The sequence below is a fragment of the Corvus hawaiiensis genome, unplaced genomic scaffold (genome assembly GCF_020740725.1).
Source record: "Corvus hawaiiensis isolate bCorHaw1 unplaced genomic scaffold, bCorHaw1.pri.cur scaffold_32_ctg1, whole genome shotgun sequence".
NCBI lineage: Eukaryota > Metazoa > Chordata > Aves > Passeriformes > Corvidae > Corvus > Corvus hawaiiensis.
This window is the reverse complement of record NW_025963366.1, coordinates 322,601-339,672: the sequence shown is the minus strand read 5'-3', so window position 1 is coordinate 339,672 and position 17,072 is coordinate 322,601. Positions and strand designations below refer to the sequence as shown.

General features: G+C 53.9%; 1 protein-coding gene across 1 annotated transcript in view; it reads left to right on the top strand.

The window, feature by feature from the left end:
* Positions 1 to 17,072, top strand: part of LOC125320969 (zinc finger protein 208-like) — a 430,705-nt gene that overhangs the window by 401,905 nt on the left and 11,728 nt on the right. Inside the window, 2 exon segments of the mRNA XM_048293401.1 lie at positions 14,709 to 15,205; positions 15,570 to 15,573. Coding sequence (XP_048149358.1) covers positions 14,709 to 15,205; positions 15,570 to 15,573 — 501 coding nt within the window.

Here is a 17,072-nt window from a genome sequence, read left to right as displayed (position 1 = left end):
GCTCAGGGGGGACCTTCTCACTCTCTACAACTCCCTGACAGGAGGGGGCAGCCAGGTGGGGCTCGGTCTCTTCTCCCAGGGACCAGAGACAGGACAAGAGGACACAGCCTTGAGCTGCAGCAGAGGAGGTTTAGGCTGGAGATTAGAAAGAGTTTCTTCACAGCAAGGGTGATTGGGCATTGGAATGGGCTGCCCAGGGAGGTGGTGGAGTCGCCGTCCCTGGAGGTATTCAAGGAAAGACTGGATGTGGCACTTGCTGCCATGGTCTGGTGACAAGGTGGTGTTGGATGATCTCACAGATCTTTTCCAAGCTGGTTAATTCTGGGATTCTGTCATTCAGTGCAGCAGCGGTGGAACCTTGGTGGAAAAAGAGTGGGAAATGGCCCCGCAGCTGTGGAGCAGCACCTGAGATGCCCAAGCTGCGGGACACAGAGCGGGTCTGAGCGCTGTGTCCTGTGGGAGCTGGCCCCACACACCAGAACCATGCCCGTCAGGCTGACCCAGAGCAGGGGGCAGCGGCAGGAATTGCTGCTGGGCTGCGGAAGGCGCGGATCCAGCGCGTTTGATGGTGACTCGGGGGTTGGATCCTGGTTGTTGGTGGCCACCTTTGGTGGTAGCGGGACACTTTCAGTTGATCTGAAGTCGTGAACTCAGGAGAAAGTCAGCACAAAAGGAATCAAGTGGCCTTTTCTGCTGCAGGGAAACGCATCTTGGTAGAGGTTTAATGATTTCTGATGTAGGAAGCAAACGGAGTCAATTTTTGGCCTGTGGTTTTGTTGTAATCCAGGGACAGTTTCCAAAATGATGCAATTTGTGGTGAAAAACCAGGAACGTGCCTCAGCATCGGGATGTTGCACACTGAGTACAGAGCTGTTTGTGGTGGTTATGATCAAGAAAACAATTGGAATTCTTGTCCCTACTTCACTCTTTCTCCCTCTCTCTCTGGGAATGAGTCTCCAACACTCCCTGCAGCTCTGCTTTCCATGATCTGCTCCTCTGGAGTTGGGCTTGGCCAGCTGAGCAGCGGGAAGCAGGAGGATAATGGCCCATTCCAACTGCAGACTTCCTTTTTGTAGCCTCTGGATTTCCAGCATTTAGAAACGGTCATGTTTTAAACTGTCTGACCAAATCCCACAGGTCTGACTTCTGCCCTGGCAGAAAAATCCTCCTGTGGCCCTATTTGGGAACGGACCCTTGGAAACACCTCACTGCAGATGAGTTTTGGTTGGTTTTGCTAAGGGATGACAAGAAGATCAGCACAAGGAGGAAGGCTGAGGGAGAGGGAAGGACCAATTCCTTCCTTTTGTCTTCCCATTGTGTCCTGGGTTGCAGTGTATTCTATTACCATCCTCAGGAGCTGTTGAAACCAGGTGGGGCACTGTTTCCTTGCCTCCTTCCCCCAGACTATCTTTCTGTTAATTGCCCATCATTGTCCTGCCGCCTGACTCAGAGATAACTCACTCCGGACTATCTTCTGTTAATGAGCCTAATCAACACTTTGCCTCATGACTCATTACCCCATTGTGAGATGCTCCACCCAGAGGGAGGAACCAAGCATCCCATCCTGGATATAATCTGGGACTCTGACCACCAGAGACAACCCTTCCCACTGGATTTCCAGAGGACAGGAGCTACACAGCCACCATTGGACTTTCTGAGGAAGAGCAGACTCTTTTACTACAGGATCACTGCTTCAGGGGACTGCAGCCACCATTCTACCAGATTGCTACCACCACCGTGCCTAACAGGGTGTCAGGTTGTACCTTGACTCTGTCAGTTTGACAGTGTTTTCTTTTACTTTTTTCTCCCTTTTCTTTAATTTCCATTAAATTGTTATTCTGACTTGGTGCCTCCCACTGGTTTGTTTTCAAACTAGTACACATTGGAAAGTCTCCTGCAGAGGTTGTGCTGCAGCCAGAGACTTGCCGGGCCAAGGGCTGAGGGAAACGATTCAGCTGAGGCACTTGAGGCATCTTGTCCCCGGTTTGTAGCCCTGGATCTGGGAGGGGACTCAGCTGCCCCCCTTGCACCCCACAACCCCCCTGAAATGGGGGATTCCTCCCGCCTCTGCCAGGTGCCCCTTATCCATCCCTAGCCTGGGTGCTCCTAGTCTGAGCTCCCATGGTCATTCCTGGTGGTGGGGAGCAGGAGGGAGGAGTTCAGAGCAAACCTGGGAGGTGCCAGCAGGCTCAGAGATGTGTGGAGGTGACAGTGAGACAGTGATGGGATGTGCAGATGGTCACGGGGACAGGACAACACCTCGGGGATCAACTTCTTGGAGATTTGGGGGAATTTCCTTAGGAAAGCACACACGGACACAGACACACGGACACAGAGCGTAGCTTTGCCAAAAGGGTGTATTGATTAGTCAGGGGCAAATGGCCCTGGGCTCAAATGGTTCAGGGGATTCCTCCAGGGATGATCATCTCCTCATTCCACTGGTAGGGAAAAGGACACCATAGTCCCCACAACTTGCAATTCTAAAAGACATTCGCAGAAGGTGACCTCTGGTGCCCACTGGGACATGAGAGGGGCCTTGGCCCCAGCCCTCTCCCTGCAGGCACTGCTCACCTAGGCATCCAGAGAGGCAGCCAGGCGCTTCACCCGCAGAAGAGCCTCCAGCTTTTTACACAGAGCAGGCTGGGGACAAAGGCAGCGTTAGAGACACACTGGGGGCACTGGGCTGCACTGGGAGGAAAAGGGAAAGCAAAGGGGTCCTTGGGGAAGGGGCCTGCGGGCAGCAATGGGGTGCAGGAGCTGCTGTGCTCCTGCCCAGCGGCAGTGGGGTCCTGGCCAAGAGGCACAGCTGGGGCAGGGGCTGTGGCCTGGACCATGCGGGGGGTGCTGGGGGGCCTGGGATGGGAATGCAACAGGGGCCCTGGGCAAGGGGTTCCCTGGGAAGGATCCGTGGGGCAGGGGAGGTGTCTGGGGTGTCAGCAGGGCTGCACTGGGCTGTGCTGGGGCAGCATGGGATGGCCTGGGGTGTGGTGGCCGTGCGAGGGGAGGGTCTGACACCGGCAGAACTCCTGGTACCCACCTGAGGCGTCTTCAGGATGTCGACATTGTCTACATCCACCTGCAGAGAGACTAGGAGATCTCGCTGGTCACTGGGATGTCCCCAGTGCCAGCAAGGGATGGGAGGAACCAAAGTGCCCCCCAATTACCAGAGGGGATGCCCTCCAGTCCCAGCCCCCCACTCACCTCCTGGAGATCATCTTGGGTTCCTTCCAGGAGTGCCTGGGAAAGGACAACAAAGGCTTGGTCTGGATTGGACCTTGTGGGGCTGAGGGGGGAACACGGGTGCAGGGAGCAGGGCGGAGGCAAAGGGATGGGAATTCAGGGCCTCCAAGGAGATCTGTTTGGAGCTGGGGGAGACCCAAAGACACTGACCTGGGGTAAACTGAGGAGCCAAGGGACGTGGCTGGGGCCGTGGAAGGGGCACGGTGTAAGGTACAGGGCAGGAGAAAGGAATTGTGGTGTAGGGACATGGGAGTGCAAGGGAGGGGCTTGGTGGGGAAAGAAGAACGGGGATGGGCGAGGACAAAAGCGACAGGACTGAGAGAGGGTTTGGGAGCTGGGGGTGAGTCCAGGAATGGTATCAGGAGACAGCGCTGCAGTGGCCAGGAAGAAAAGCAAAGGACTGGGGGGGGGCATGGAAGGAAAGGGCTTGGGAATGGTCAGTGGGAGGGCATTTGGGGAGGCTGGCTAGGACATAGAGGAGAGAGCCGGGAGGAAATTCCTGAAGGGACACCAAAAGGGTGGGATGAGAGGCCAGAAAGGGCAGGGTGTGGGGACCTGTTTGGCTGGTGCCTCACCTTGGCCTGTGCCGGGAGGCACAGCAGGATGGAGAAGAGCAGGGCCACGCTGAGCACAGCCACCTTCATCTTCCTCTCGCACTGGGCAGCACTGGCTGAGGCTGCACCGGGCCAGGAGCACCTTTATCCCTGCCGGGACTCCTCGCTGCACCCTCCCCGACAGCCCCCAGGCCAAAGCCCGGCTTGGCACAGCCCCCAGCCCTGGCCACAAGCCCGGCCCTGGCACAGAGTCCATCCCACCTGCGGCACGCATCCAGCCCCCTTGCCTGGCATCCCTCCAGCTTCCTGCACGGGGCAGCTGCCCCTGGAATGGCCCAGGCACCTGCGGGGGCCAAGGCCCTGGGGGGGGTAGGGAGCCAAAGGCAGCTGGGGACCCTGTGGGGACAACCCCCACTCCACCACAATCCATCCTCCTGCAGCCCCCACAGCCAGATCCCCCATCTCCCGCTGCCCCTTCCCTCCCAGAGCTTTCCCTGTGGGACACGCCAGAGCTGAGCCCAGTCCCAGACCCAATATGTGGGAGAAGAACAGTGTCATGGGCAATGTGATCAACCTCATAACTGGGATCTCCAGTCACTAGAGACACTGGGGAGCACTGGGGAGCACTGGGGGTGGTGATCAGCTGCATACAATGCTGAGGCTTGGGGAATTACTCAGGTGTGGCACTTCCTAAATTCACACCACCTCGTTTTCTTGCATTGCAGGCCTCAAACCAGTCCCATCTCCAGCCCCAGAGCAGAGTCCAGAGGGGAAGATGCCCTACCCAGACCCTCACACTGTCACACCTGGGCACACCAGAGCACCTGGGGCCCGCTCTGCACAGCTGCCCCACACATGTGTGCTTCCAGGACCCCATCTGTGGGATATGCCCACCTGTAATACCCATCCCCAACAAGGCTCAGACGCCAGCACTGTCCCTGCCTGGGACATGCCCACAGCTCCCCAAGTCCCTTGTTCCCACAGAGGGTCTCTGCAATGTCCTGGCCCTGGGCCCAGGCCAGCGCTGGACCTGAGCAGGAAGTGCCCATCCAAGGGGAAGTGGAGAAAGAGGAGCTTGTCCCCAGGCAGCCACTTGGAGCTAATTGGGCAAAGAGAGGTGTCCTGGGAGGAGGAGCGATGATGGTCCCCTGCCAGCATCTCTGATAAGCCCTGTTTGCCCAGGGCCCGAGGCTCCAGGAAGACATTCAGACTCCTTGGGCTTCCAAGAAGTTAAAATCCACTGAGAAGTGGTTCCTGAGAGCTGTTCATGGCTTTGGTTCCTGTTGGACGTTCCAGGGCATTAGTGAAGGGTTCTGCTTCTGTCTTTCCCAGGGACACTGTGGATCCATCCGAGATGTGTTGTGGGCCAGCTGGGAAAGCATTTCAGGCGCCTGCCTTGACTCTTTGCTCTGGAACTTCCCAAGGAGCCGCAGGGCCCACGGGGGAAGATTTTCCTTGGGAGTGTTGCTGCTTTGTGCCCCATGGAGGAGAGAGCAGAGTGTCCCCATGGGGGATTCTTGACCTCATGGACAAGTGCTGTGACGTCTTTGGTGTGCTGAAGTTGGTTTGGACAAGAATTGAGGAAGTGTCCTCAGGGTCCTAATTAGGGAACATTGGCCCAGGAGAGCTCCAGGCTGCCTTGGAGATCAGTGCCAATCAGGGGGATGGCATTGGACGCTGGCCGCTGACCACGTGCCAACGGCCGTGGGAGAATGAGCTGGACACACACAGAGGCTCCCAGTGCCGGCAGATTGGCCCCCAGCTGCAGGGACGCCATGGGAATGTCCCTGCCTCCCTCGGGGCTGTGTCTCAGCCCTGCAGAAACTGTCCCTGCTCTTGTGCCAGCATTTCAGGAAGGATGAGTTTCCCCTCTCCTAGCGACTGCGTCTTCTGTAAAAACAATTGACAAGAGGGTCCTCAGCACAGGAAAGACTCGGAGCTCGTGGAGCACTTCCAGAGGAGGCCACCAAGATGCTCGGGGGACTGGAGCAGCTCTGTGACAGAGACAGGCTGGGATAGTTGGACCTGTTCAGCCTGGAGCAGAAAAGGCCGTGGGGACACCCCAGTGTGACCTTTCAGACTTCAAAGCACCTCCTCGGAAACATGTGGAGAAATGTTTCCGGAGGGCCTTTGTCAGGGGGACAAGGAGAGATTGTTTTCAACTGAAAGAGAGTGGGTTCAGAGCAGAGATAAGGAAAATTCTTGATGCTGAGAGTGGTGAAACACTGGCACAGATTTGCCAGCGAGCTGGTGGATGCCCCGTGCCTGGAAACATTCCAGACCACATTGGACGGGGCTCTGAGCATTCTGATGGAGTGAAAGATGTCTCTGCTGCCACCCAGAAGGAGGCCCTGCCCTGTGGTGTCGGCTACCGGAGTGGTCGCTGTGTCTTGTAGGATGCAATTCCCCCAGGGAGCAGAGGGAACACACAGCACCACTGGGAGCAGGAGCATCCTGCCATGGAGACAGGAATATTCTGGATGCAGAGGCTCAGGCTGCCCTGTTTGGCTTCTGTGTAGATGGAGACAAGTGTCAGAAGAGACTGAGAACCAGGAGCCCCCACCATGTCTCTGAGTCCCCTTGATTCCCTGAGGCCCCACAGTGTCACAGGTTCTCCTTTGGGCCACGAGGTCGCACGGTGTCACAGGATCCCTCTGGTGCCATGAGCCCTTGTGGTGTCACAATGGTCCTTGGTTCCACGAGGCCCCACATTGTTACAGAGTCCCCTTTCTGCTGTGAGGTCCCACATTATGTCAGGGTCGCCTTGGCTCCATGAGGCCCCACATTGTCACAGGCTCCCCCTTTCTGCCATCAGGTCTCACATTGTCCCAGGGTCTCTTTGGTTCTATGAGGCCCTGCAGTGTCACAATGGATCTTTGGTTCCATGAGGCCCCACAGTGTCACAAGGCTCCCTGGGAACCACGAGGCCCTCAGGGATCACAATGGATCCTTGGTTCCATGAGGCCCCACAGCTCCCCAAGGCCTGTGGATTCCACAAGATCCTGGAGTGGCACAGGGTTCCTTTGCTTCCATGTGTCCCCGCGGTGTCACAATGTCCCCATGGTTCCAGGAGGCCCCGCAGTGTCACAGACGAGCAGCACTGGAGTGGGAGCAGCACCAGGGGAGGTTTTGCAGCTGCGCTGGAACAGCAGCAGCAGCAGCAGCCACGGAGCAACAGTGGAACAGCGGTGGAATGCAAGTCCCGTGAGGAGTGGCTGAGGGAGCTGGGGTTGTTTATCCTGGAGAAGAGGAGGCTCAGGGGGGACCTTCTCACTCTCTACAACTCCCTGACAGGAGGGGGCAGCCAGGTGGGGCTCGGTCTCTTCTCCCAGGGACCAGAGACAGGACAAGAGGACACAGCCTTGAGCTGCAGCAGAGGAGGTTTAGGCTGGAGATTAGAAAGAGTTTCTTCACAGCAAGGGTGATTGGGCATTGGAATGGGCTGCCCAGGGAGGTGGTGGAGTCGCTGTCCCTGGAGGTATTCAAGGAAAGACTGGATGTGGCACTTGCTGCCATGGTCTGGTGACAAGGTGGTGTTGGATGATCTCACAGATCTTTTCCAAGCTGGTTAATTCTGGGATTCTGTGATTCAGTGCAGCAGCGGTGGAACCTTGGTGGAAAAAGAGTGGGAAATGGCCCCGCAGCTGTGGAGCAGCACCTGAGATGCCCAAGCTGCGGGACACAGAGCGGGTCTGAGCGCTGTGTCCTGTGGGAGCTGGCCCCACACACCAGAACCATGCCCGTCAGGCTGACCCAGAGCAGGGGGCAGCGGCAGGAATTGCTGCTGGGCTGCGGAAGGCGCGGATCCAGCGCGTTTGATGGTGACTCGGGGGTTGGATCCTGGTTGTTGGCGGCCACCTTTGGTGGTAGCGGGACACTTTCAGTTGATCTGAAGTCGTGAACTCAGGAGAAAGTCAGCACAAAAGGAATCAAGTGGCCTTTTCTGCTGCAGGGAAACGCATCTTGGTAGAGGTTTAATGATTTCTGATGTAGGAAGCAAACGGAGTCAATTTTTGGCCTGTGGTTTTGTTGTAATCCAGGGACAGTTTCCAAAATGATGCAATTTGTGGTGAAAAACCAGGAACGTGCCTCAGCATCGGGATGTTGCACACTGAGTACAGAGCTGTTTGTGGTGGTTATGATCAAGAAAACAATTGGAATTCTTGTCCCTACTTCACTCTTTCTCCCTCTCTCTCTGGGAATGAGTCTCCAACACTCCCTGCAGCTCTGCTTTCCATGATCTGCTCCTCTGGAGTTGGGCTTGGCCAGCTGAGCAGCGGGAAGCAGGAGGATAATGGCCCATTCCAACTGCAGACTTCCTTTTTGTAGCCTCTGGATTTCCAGCATTTAGAAATGGTCATGTTTTAAACTGTCTGACCAAATCCCACAGGTCTCACTTCTGCCCTGGCAGAAAATCCTCCTGTGGCCCTATTTGGGAAAGGACCCTCGGAAACACCTGGTGGTGGGGAGCAGGAGGGAGGAGTTCAGAGCAAACCTGGGAGGTGCCAGCAGGCTCAGAGATGTGTGGAGGTGACAGTGAGACAGTGACAGGATTTGCAGATGGTCAGGGGGCCAGGACAACACCTCTGGGATCAACTTCTTGGAGATTTGGGGGAATTTCCTTTGGAAAACACACACGGACACAGAGACCTGGACACGGAGTGTAAATTTGCTGAAGAGGTTTATTGAGCATTTGAGGAAAAAGGCCCAGGGCTCACAGGGGATCAGGCGATTCCTCCAGGGATGATCATCATCTCCTCATGCCACTGGAGGGGGACAGGACATGGTTTTCACCACCTGGTCCAATTGCTCAGCAGAGGGTCCCCGGATGGGGTCCCCGGGCCGGCGCCCCGCCTCGGCCGGCGCCAAGCAGCCAGCTTAGAACTGGTGCGGACCAGGGGAATCCGACTGTTTAATTAAAACAAAGCATCGCGAAGGCCCGAGGTGGGTGTTGACGCCATGTGATTTCTGCCCAGTGCTCTGAATGTCAAAGTGAAGAAATTCAATGAAGCGCGAGTAAGCGGCCAGCGTAACTACCATCTTCTGAGGAGATACCTGTTACGAAGTGGGCACTGCTGCAAAGGTCACTCCTCCTCATGGTACCACTGTATGCCCTTTGAAGTGTAACGAAGCCGACTTCTGCCCCGGCATGGTACCATTGGAATCTCCAGTCAACAATCTCCTGCTAAACAGTTGAACAAATTTTATGTAAGGACCGTGCAGCTTTTTACCCGAATTCTGGCCCATGGATTTGTGCCTGGCAAGATTTGGTACTTTATTGAGGGGTCTACTGCTGATCTTATTCCTCCTCTCCTAAAATTTTGGACACTTTAACTATCCGGATCCCTAAAATGTGTCCATCGATAAACCTGTACCAGGCATTGACCGGCACCCAAACTTCCCATTTTGATTGGGTGGATCTGGCATCTAAAACTTTTAATCTAGATTCCTTGTGTAAAAACAGGGCCTACCTGTGTTCTCTAAATTTACCATCTGGCCTCCCTAACTTAGCAGAAAATGCATTTGAACTGGTGACACTGGAGTTTTACACATCGGGTGTGTTTGACACTAAGGAGTGTGTTTGTTTTTCCACGGTTTGGGAGGGTTTTCCCAGGCTATGGGAGGTGTAAGAACATCTTAAACCTCAACCAAGTGTGGAAGAAGACAGCTGTCTCCCGAGACTTTTTGTACTAAACAACGGGGGAAAAAGCAGCAAGGAGAGGGAAGGAACATTGGAAACATTGCCTCCTGAGCTGGAGAACAACCTGCCAGCAACATCCCCACCCACATCTCTAAGTTTCCTCTTGCGTGACTTTTGAATAGGTTCCCACAGAGGGAGGAAATTGGTAATTGTTCCTGTTGCCCAGACCAACTTATCAATGTTTCTGTTCCTCATTCTAAGCACAGCTAAGCAAACATACAAATGACAGATCAGCAATTATTCCATAAGCAATTCCTAACATCTTGAAAACTGTTTCAGGTCCAGCTCTCTTAACCATTTTAATTAACTCTAGCTGGGCCCAAATTCCTTCCTCTTCTAACTAATTGCAACACAGCTAGCCTATAACTAAACTCTTCATGTTTCTTTTAAATCCATGTTTCGCCCACAAAAGGTGTTGGTCTAAGGAGGAAGAGCATCTGCTGATAAGGTTGAAGGCTCAGTTTTGGGGAAACAAAACCATCAGTAAACTCATTGCCAAACACATTCTGTCCAAGACAGGGAAGCAGATGAGTGATAAGAGGAGATTGCTGCCCAGAGAACCAGCTGTGGGCATGGGAACAGCAGCTGGGATGAGTCATTGGCCAGATAATGAGGAGGAACAGCTGGGAACATCAACCAGCAGAGGGAAGGGCAGCTGCGGGCCCATTATCAGAGAACTTTCAGTCAAAGTCTTTCAGCTGGGAAACTCAACTCCTTCCCATGGGCATTCAAGCAGGTACTTAATGGCCAGCAGATGACATCACTGGTCAATGAGTCAGCCCAGGGCTGCTTCAGATGCATCAATATGATAAGCCAGATAAGAACATCAGCCCGAGATAAGAACAGCAGCCCGAGATAAGAACAAAGCAGGGACCCAGGAAGAAATCTTCTGAAGACCTTGCCAGAAGTGGCTGACTAAGAGAGCAATCAGGAGAGGTGCACTTCCAGCACCTATTCCATCTAGATTGGGGGAAATCAGCCAAGATTACTCTGCATGACATTGAATGCCTGTCCTGCAAAATTCTACCCAGTGAAATTTGTGTGGCATTTAAAGACAGATGGGAAACACCTGGAAAGTTTAAGAGCCTTGGGAACTTGCAAATTCAATGGGAAAGCTGACAATAGCGCTTCCAGGGACTTAATTACAGCCAAAGAAACTGAGAAGAGTGTGCAGGAGATGAGCAAAAGCTGAGCTCCTGGTCCAGACGGGATTACCCTAAAGGACCTCAAGAAGACAGACCCTGAGTTTTCCCAGACCATGGAGATATTCAACCTTTGGTTAACATCAGGTAAAATCTCGGACATGGTGAGGGGATGCAGGACTGTATTAACACCAAAGTCAACCAAACCAGAACATTTCCAAGACATTAATAACTGGAGACCCATCATGATTGGCTCCATCCTGTTAAGACTGTTCTCCAGAATATTAACAGCAAGGTCGACTAAAGCATGCTCCCTCAACCCAAGGCAAAGAGGCTTTATAAGAATGGCAGGATGCTCTGAAAATGTGAAACTCCTGCAAACAGTAATTCGGTCTGCCAAAAAATATCACAAACCGCTGGGGGTTGTATTTGTGGACATCACTAAGGCTTTTGACACCGTCAGCCACCAGCACATCCTACATGGTCTGCAGCAAAGGGAAGTGGAGCCTCATGTCATCAGCTTGGTGAGCAATATGTATGAGAACATCCGTACATATATCACCACAAAGAAAACACAGACAGACCACATCCAGATCCAGGTGTGAGTCAAACAGGGCAACCCAATGTTGCCTTTTGCAAGCTGGAAGAGAGTGGCAGAGGGTACCACTGGGGAATGAACAGCATCACAGCGATGGCATTTGCAGACGATCTGGTCTTATTGAGCGATTCCTGGGAAAACATGAAGCAGAACATCAAGATATTAGAGACCTTCTGCAATCTCCCCGGTCTCAAAACACAAGGGGAAGAGTGCCACGGCTTTTCCATCAAGCAAACAAAGGACTCTTCTAGCATCAACAACTGCACTGCTTGGACCATCATCGGCACAGTCCGAACATGACCGGCCCCGGTGACTCTGAAAAAGATCTGGGCCTGCAGATTGACCCTTGGATTGGTGTAGCAAAATGCATCCTATCTACAAAACTCACATTCTGGTTACAGTGAATTGGTAAAGTCCCTCTTCAAACTCTAGGAATCAAAAAATGGATAGCCCAAAAATATATACCATTCCACAAGTGACCTACCTGGCTGACCATTCAGAGCTGAAAGCAGGGTTCCTCAAGGCCCTTGACCTAAAAGTTTGATCAACCCTCACGGAATGGCTGCACTTACCTGCAGGTACCTGTGATGCCATCTTGTACTTGAGCATGAAGGATGACGGGTTGGGTATTGTGATGTATGGATGCGAGAGACACAAGGTAGGTGTAAGTGAATTGGGTTTATTGTAAAGTTAGAGAGCGTTCATACTTTTGAGTGTGAGAAACTGTTTTAGCTGCTCGCTCAAAAACCAGTCACAGTCCCCTAATAAATCTGTTGTCTTGACAGTTTGTCATTCTTTTCTCAAGGCTTGCAGCCTGACAAACAGGACGCCTTTCCTGTTTTCAGATCCTGTGTAATCAGCTTTCTTCCACGCTTCTCAGCATTCTTGCTCACGCGATGCAGCAGTGGCAGCTTCCTCTGTAACTCCACGCAGCAGCCTCTCCAGCTGGCAGTGGCAGCTGGGGCAAGAGGGCACAGGGGACAGCTCTCCTTTTGCAGCCTCACGGGACAGCAATGTGTCTCAGCACCAACCCCGGCAGCGGGCAGCAAACAGCAAAGGCAGGCAGGTCCGATCAGGCAGCACTGGACCTCAGCGTCACTCACCGGCAGCTGGCAGAAGTGGTGAAGGCAGCAGATCTGATTGAGCAGCAGTTGGTGTTGGCAGCCAGGAGAAGCAGTAAAACAAGGGGGCAGACGCCAAGAGCAAGGCACAGTGCAGCCCCATCTTGGTAAGGACAGGCACCCACTGCGAGCACCACAGGTGACCGCTGTGCCTCCGATTGTCGAGCAAAGGGAGCAGAGCCCAGACCCCACACATCAGCAAAGTCTCGGTTTGCCCCCAACCTCTCATGGGATCTCTGCCATTGCTGAGAACCAACCCCCCAGCCAGAGAGCTCACTCCCCAGCCACCACTTCCAAACTCTGGTTTCTCTGGCTGAGCCATCACCATGGTATGTGAGGAGGCGTGGCCATTTCTTTTGTTTCCTAATTGCCCCTGATTGTCTCCTGGGCAACCCCCTGCCCTCACTGCCTCTTCCTTTCAGATGGGACAAAATTCCTGAAAAGAAAAACAAACCCACAACAACCAGCAGTCACACCCAGCCTGAGGGGACTTCTCTGCTAATTGGTCATTATCCACCAGCAGAATGGGCAGCTGCAAGGACTTAGACAATCAAGGACTCCCAAAATATCCTGTGACTCAGAGAATGACATCATTCCATTGTGAACCTCCCTGACCTGGGGGAGGTACTGAGCATTTCCACCTGAACCTGAGCATATAAAATCTGGCTTGGGGGAACTAGGAAACCACTGCTGCTCAAGGGATCCAGAGGAGGAGCAGAACTTCCACAGGACCAGCACTTTTGACAAGACTGTGACCACCACGTGGTAGGATCTCCACCATCACTCTGACCAGCACGGTGCCAGGTTGTACTCAGTCTTTGTGGCTTAAACCAGTTTTCTCTTGATTGCTGTGTTTATTGTAATCTCTTTAATGAATTGTGAGCCCGACCGGAACTCTCTCTTGAGGTGGTTGAGGCGGGTTCATTTCTCCTGCCAGTTTCCCTTAAAAGCAGCACAGTGTTTTTTGGGAGGAGCTGTTTGGAGCTTGCAGGACTCCAAAGCTGAGGTGAAAAGAGCCTCTGGGGGATGCTGGGGTGTCCCCAGGAAGGGTTTTTCTGGCAGTCCTGGTAGCTGCTGCCAGCAGAGCCCCCAAGGTGGGCGGGGGGATGCCAGGTCCCTACCCCGCAGTGAGAGTTGGCCTTCCTGGGTCAGGCACTGCTGCTTTCAGCCCAGAGCCAGGGGGTTGTGGGACCCCCCAGAAGAGCCAGAGCAGGGGCACCTTGGGACCCACAGAGGGAGGAGAGCAGAGAGGAACAATATCGGGACTGGGGGAACCCCAGCAATCTGGAGGAGAGGGAATGTGGAGAGGGTGAACCCTGTGATTGCCTGCACCCTGAAGTGGAGACCTCAGAGAGGGGGGACCTCAAGGATTGCCAGGACCCTCAAGTGGGAAAGGGGGGATGCCTTGGAGCCCTGGCTCCCTGAAGCAGAGAATAAGGGGAGAAGGGACCCCAGGACTCCCAAAGCCCCCCAGCATTCCTAAGTGAGGGGATGCCAGAGAAGAGGGACACAAAGGATCTCCAAGTTTGGAGACCAAAGTGGAGGGAGCCTTGGAATTCCAGGGACGCCAGGCAGCCTGGGGTGGGTGGGGACCAAGCAGGTGGGGGAAACCCAATACATTCAGGACCCCCAGCAGCAGGGACACGAGGGAGCCCCCAGAAGCTCAAAGTAGAGGGACCAGAGAGGGGGAACTCGCAGGAGGCTTCTTTTGAACTGAATCTTGGTGTTTTGGAGGTTTTTATGGACACCAGAGGCCCGGTGACTTCTAGAGATGGACTTGGGCAGGAGGAACGCCCAACCCAATGCGCTCACACCTTGTTTTTCCCCATTGCAGGAGTTCCCATTCCCAAACCTTGGCCGGATGGAGGAGAAAGCTGTGAGGAAGAGGAAGATGCCCCAGGACAGCCAGACAGGTGAGGCGGAAGTCACTGCCCCTTTCCCCCTCTCTTCTGCTCCATCTCTCAGCCCAGCATCACCCCTGGCTGCAGGACAACCCTGCTGCCGACGCTATCCTGCCAAAGATGAACTGGGGGATCTCCTTCCCCTTCCCTCTGACATGGAAGCAAATCCCATCCTCTCTTTGTCCTTCCTCCCCCAGACAATGAGCTGAGGATGGAGACCAGGAAGGGCAAATTCCCCCGACAGAGTCTTGTGGAAGAGGTCGTTTTGAGTGGCTCCACATCACAGGAATCCAACGGGAAGGAAAAGCCCCAAAGATCCCACACAAAGAGGGGCTCCAAACCCAGCCCAGGGTGCTCCAAGGAGGAAAGACCCACCCTGTGCCGGGATGGCAGCTGCAGCTCCAGCCAGAGCTCAGACCTAGTGGTCCATGAGCAGCTTCATGATACGGAGAAGCCCTATGAGTGTGGTGAATGTGGGAAGAGCTTCCGCTGGAAGTCTGACCTGATCCGCCACGAGAGGATCCATACCGGGGAACGGCCCTACAAGTGCTTGGAATGTGGGAAGGACTTCAATGTCAGCTCCAGCCTGATCCGCCACCAGATGACCCACACAGGGGAACGGCCCTACAAGTGTGGGGAATGTGGGATGAGGTTCAGCAGGAGCTTGGCCCTGATTCACCACCAGAGGATCCACACCGGGGAGAAGCCCTACGAGTGTCCTGAGTGTGGCAAGAGGTGTCGGGACAGCTCCACTCTCCTCCTGCATCAGCGGGTTCACACAGATGAGAGGCCCTTCCGCTGCCCCGACTGTGGGAAGGGCTTCTGCTGCAACTCTAGCCTCGTCCCCCATCAGCGCATCCACACTGGGGAGAGGCCCTACAAGTGTCCTGAGTGTGGGAAGAGCTTCATCCAGAGCTCTCACTTGACTAAACACCGACGGAGCCACCGGTAAAGGAAGCCCTGGGACCGCCCCAACCACAGGAAAAGCTTTGTCCGCTGCCCCAACTTCATTCCCCGTCAGAGAACCCACTTTGCAAAGAGAGCTGGTGACCCACATTCCTGGTGATCCACATTGGGAAGACACCTGGATGGTGATCTCCTTTTTCTGGTTTTCCACAGGCATCTGGGTGAACACAGCGGCAGGGTTGGTGGTGTTGCAGTTTTCCCTGTAAGTAACTTCTTTGTCTTATCCCTTCTGTTATCAATATTGTTGCCCTTCCTGTTTGTTCCTTATCTCATTGCTGTTCCCAGTAAATTGTTCTTATCCCAGCCCAGGATCTTTGTCTTTTGTGCTTTCCATGGGAGGCAGTAGGGGAGTGAGAGGCGCCGCGGTTTTAGTAGGAGCATGAAATGGGGGAATATCATTCCTAAACCACGGCACAAGCAGTCAAAGGGGTTCCGTGGTGACATCCCAGGCTTTTCCTGGGATGATAAAAAGCCGTGGGGTCAGAGGCAGTCAAAGCCATTGCATGGTGACATCCCAGGGGACTTCATGTTGCTGGGGCATTGATCTGTCACAGGTACTCACAAGGGCTCCACGGTGACATTCCAAGTGTCTCCAGGCTGCTAAAGAGCCACGAGGTCACTGGCAGTGACAGAGGCTCCACGGTGATATCCTAGGGGTCTCTAGGCTCCTAAAGATGCATTAGTCGCACACAGCCACGGGGACTCCACGGTGACATCACAGTTGTCTTCAGCCGGCTCAGAAGCTGAGAGCTCACAGACAAGCGCAGGGGCTCCACAGTAACATCTCAGGGGTCTCTGGGCTGCTAAAGACCCGGTCACAGGGGCTTCATGTGAAATGCAAAGGGTGTCTTCTTCCAAAGGGCCATGAGCTCACACATACTCACAGGGGCTCCATGGTGACAACAGACGTGTCTGTATGCTGACAAGGAGCCGGGATGTCGCAGTCAGTGACAGGAGTCCAGTGGTGAAATCCCCGTGCTCCTAAAGAACCGTGAGGTGACGGACACTCACAGGGGTTCCATGGTGACATCCAGGAGTCCCCAGGCTGCCCTAGAGCCGGGATGTCACAGACACGTTCCTGCCATGGGCAGAGTGGGAGCTTCAGGTGATGTTTATTAGAGAAGCTGCCATTGGGTCATGAGGTGCAGAAGGGACCCCCAAACACTCCCCATAGATCCCCAAATCCCTCCAGGACCCCCAGGCTTTCTAAACTCCTTCAGTGAGGGGAGCCTGGGAACGGCCGGATCCAATCCCAGCCCCAGATTTTGGCAAGGGTTTATGGTTTTTTTGGCAAGGATTAGACAGGTGGAATTGAAGCTTTATGCAAATTGTCCCACGGGATGAGTAATAGCAAATCAGATCTATTTATATAAATACAGATCTAATTGATTACCCTCATGATTAGAGAAAAAGATCTCAATCAGAATTATGTACTGCACAGTATAGGAGTTGTAACAACTATTACAATCTAGTGCTCTAGGACGCAATTTTGAAGCACTTGTATTAAAGCAAAACCAGTCCTTAAGCAGAGATTGATGTCACTCACCCAGATCAATGACCGTGGGCAAATCTCTGTGACTCGGCCTTGAGCAGTGACCTTGAGGAGTGTCCCCACTCCAGGGAGGGATCTCCACCACCCCCAAGAAGGGAAATGTCAGAAGACGTTACCATTAAAATTTGGGACGGGGCTTTTCTAGTCTGACGTGCTGCCCTGTCAGTCAGATGTGCCCAGGCTGTGCCAACTCCACAGCTCTGGAGAAGCTCTCAGTGGCGTCACTTGGTTGGTTGTTCCTTTCTCCAGGGATTTTACCAGCTCTGCCACAGCTGCAGCTCCCTCTTAGGATGTTGA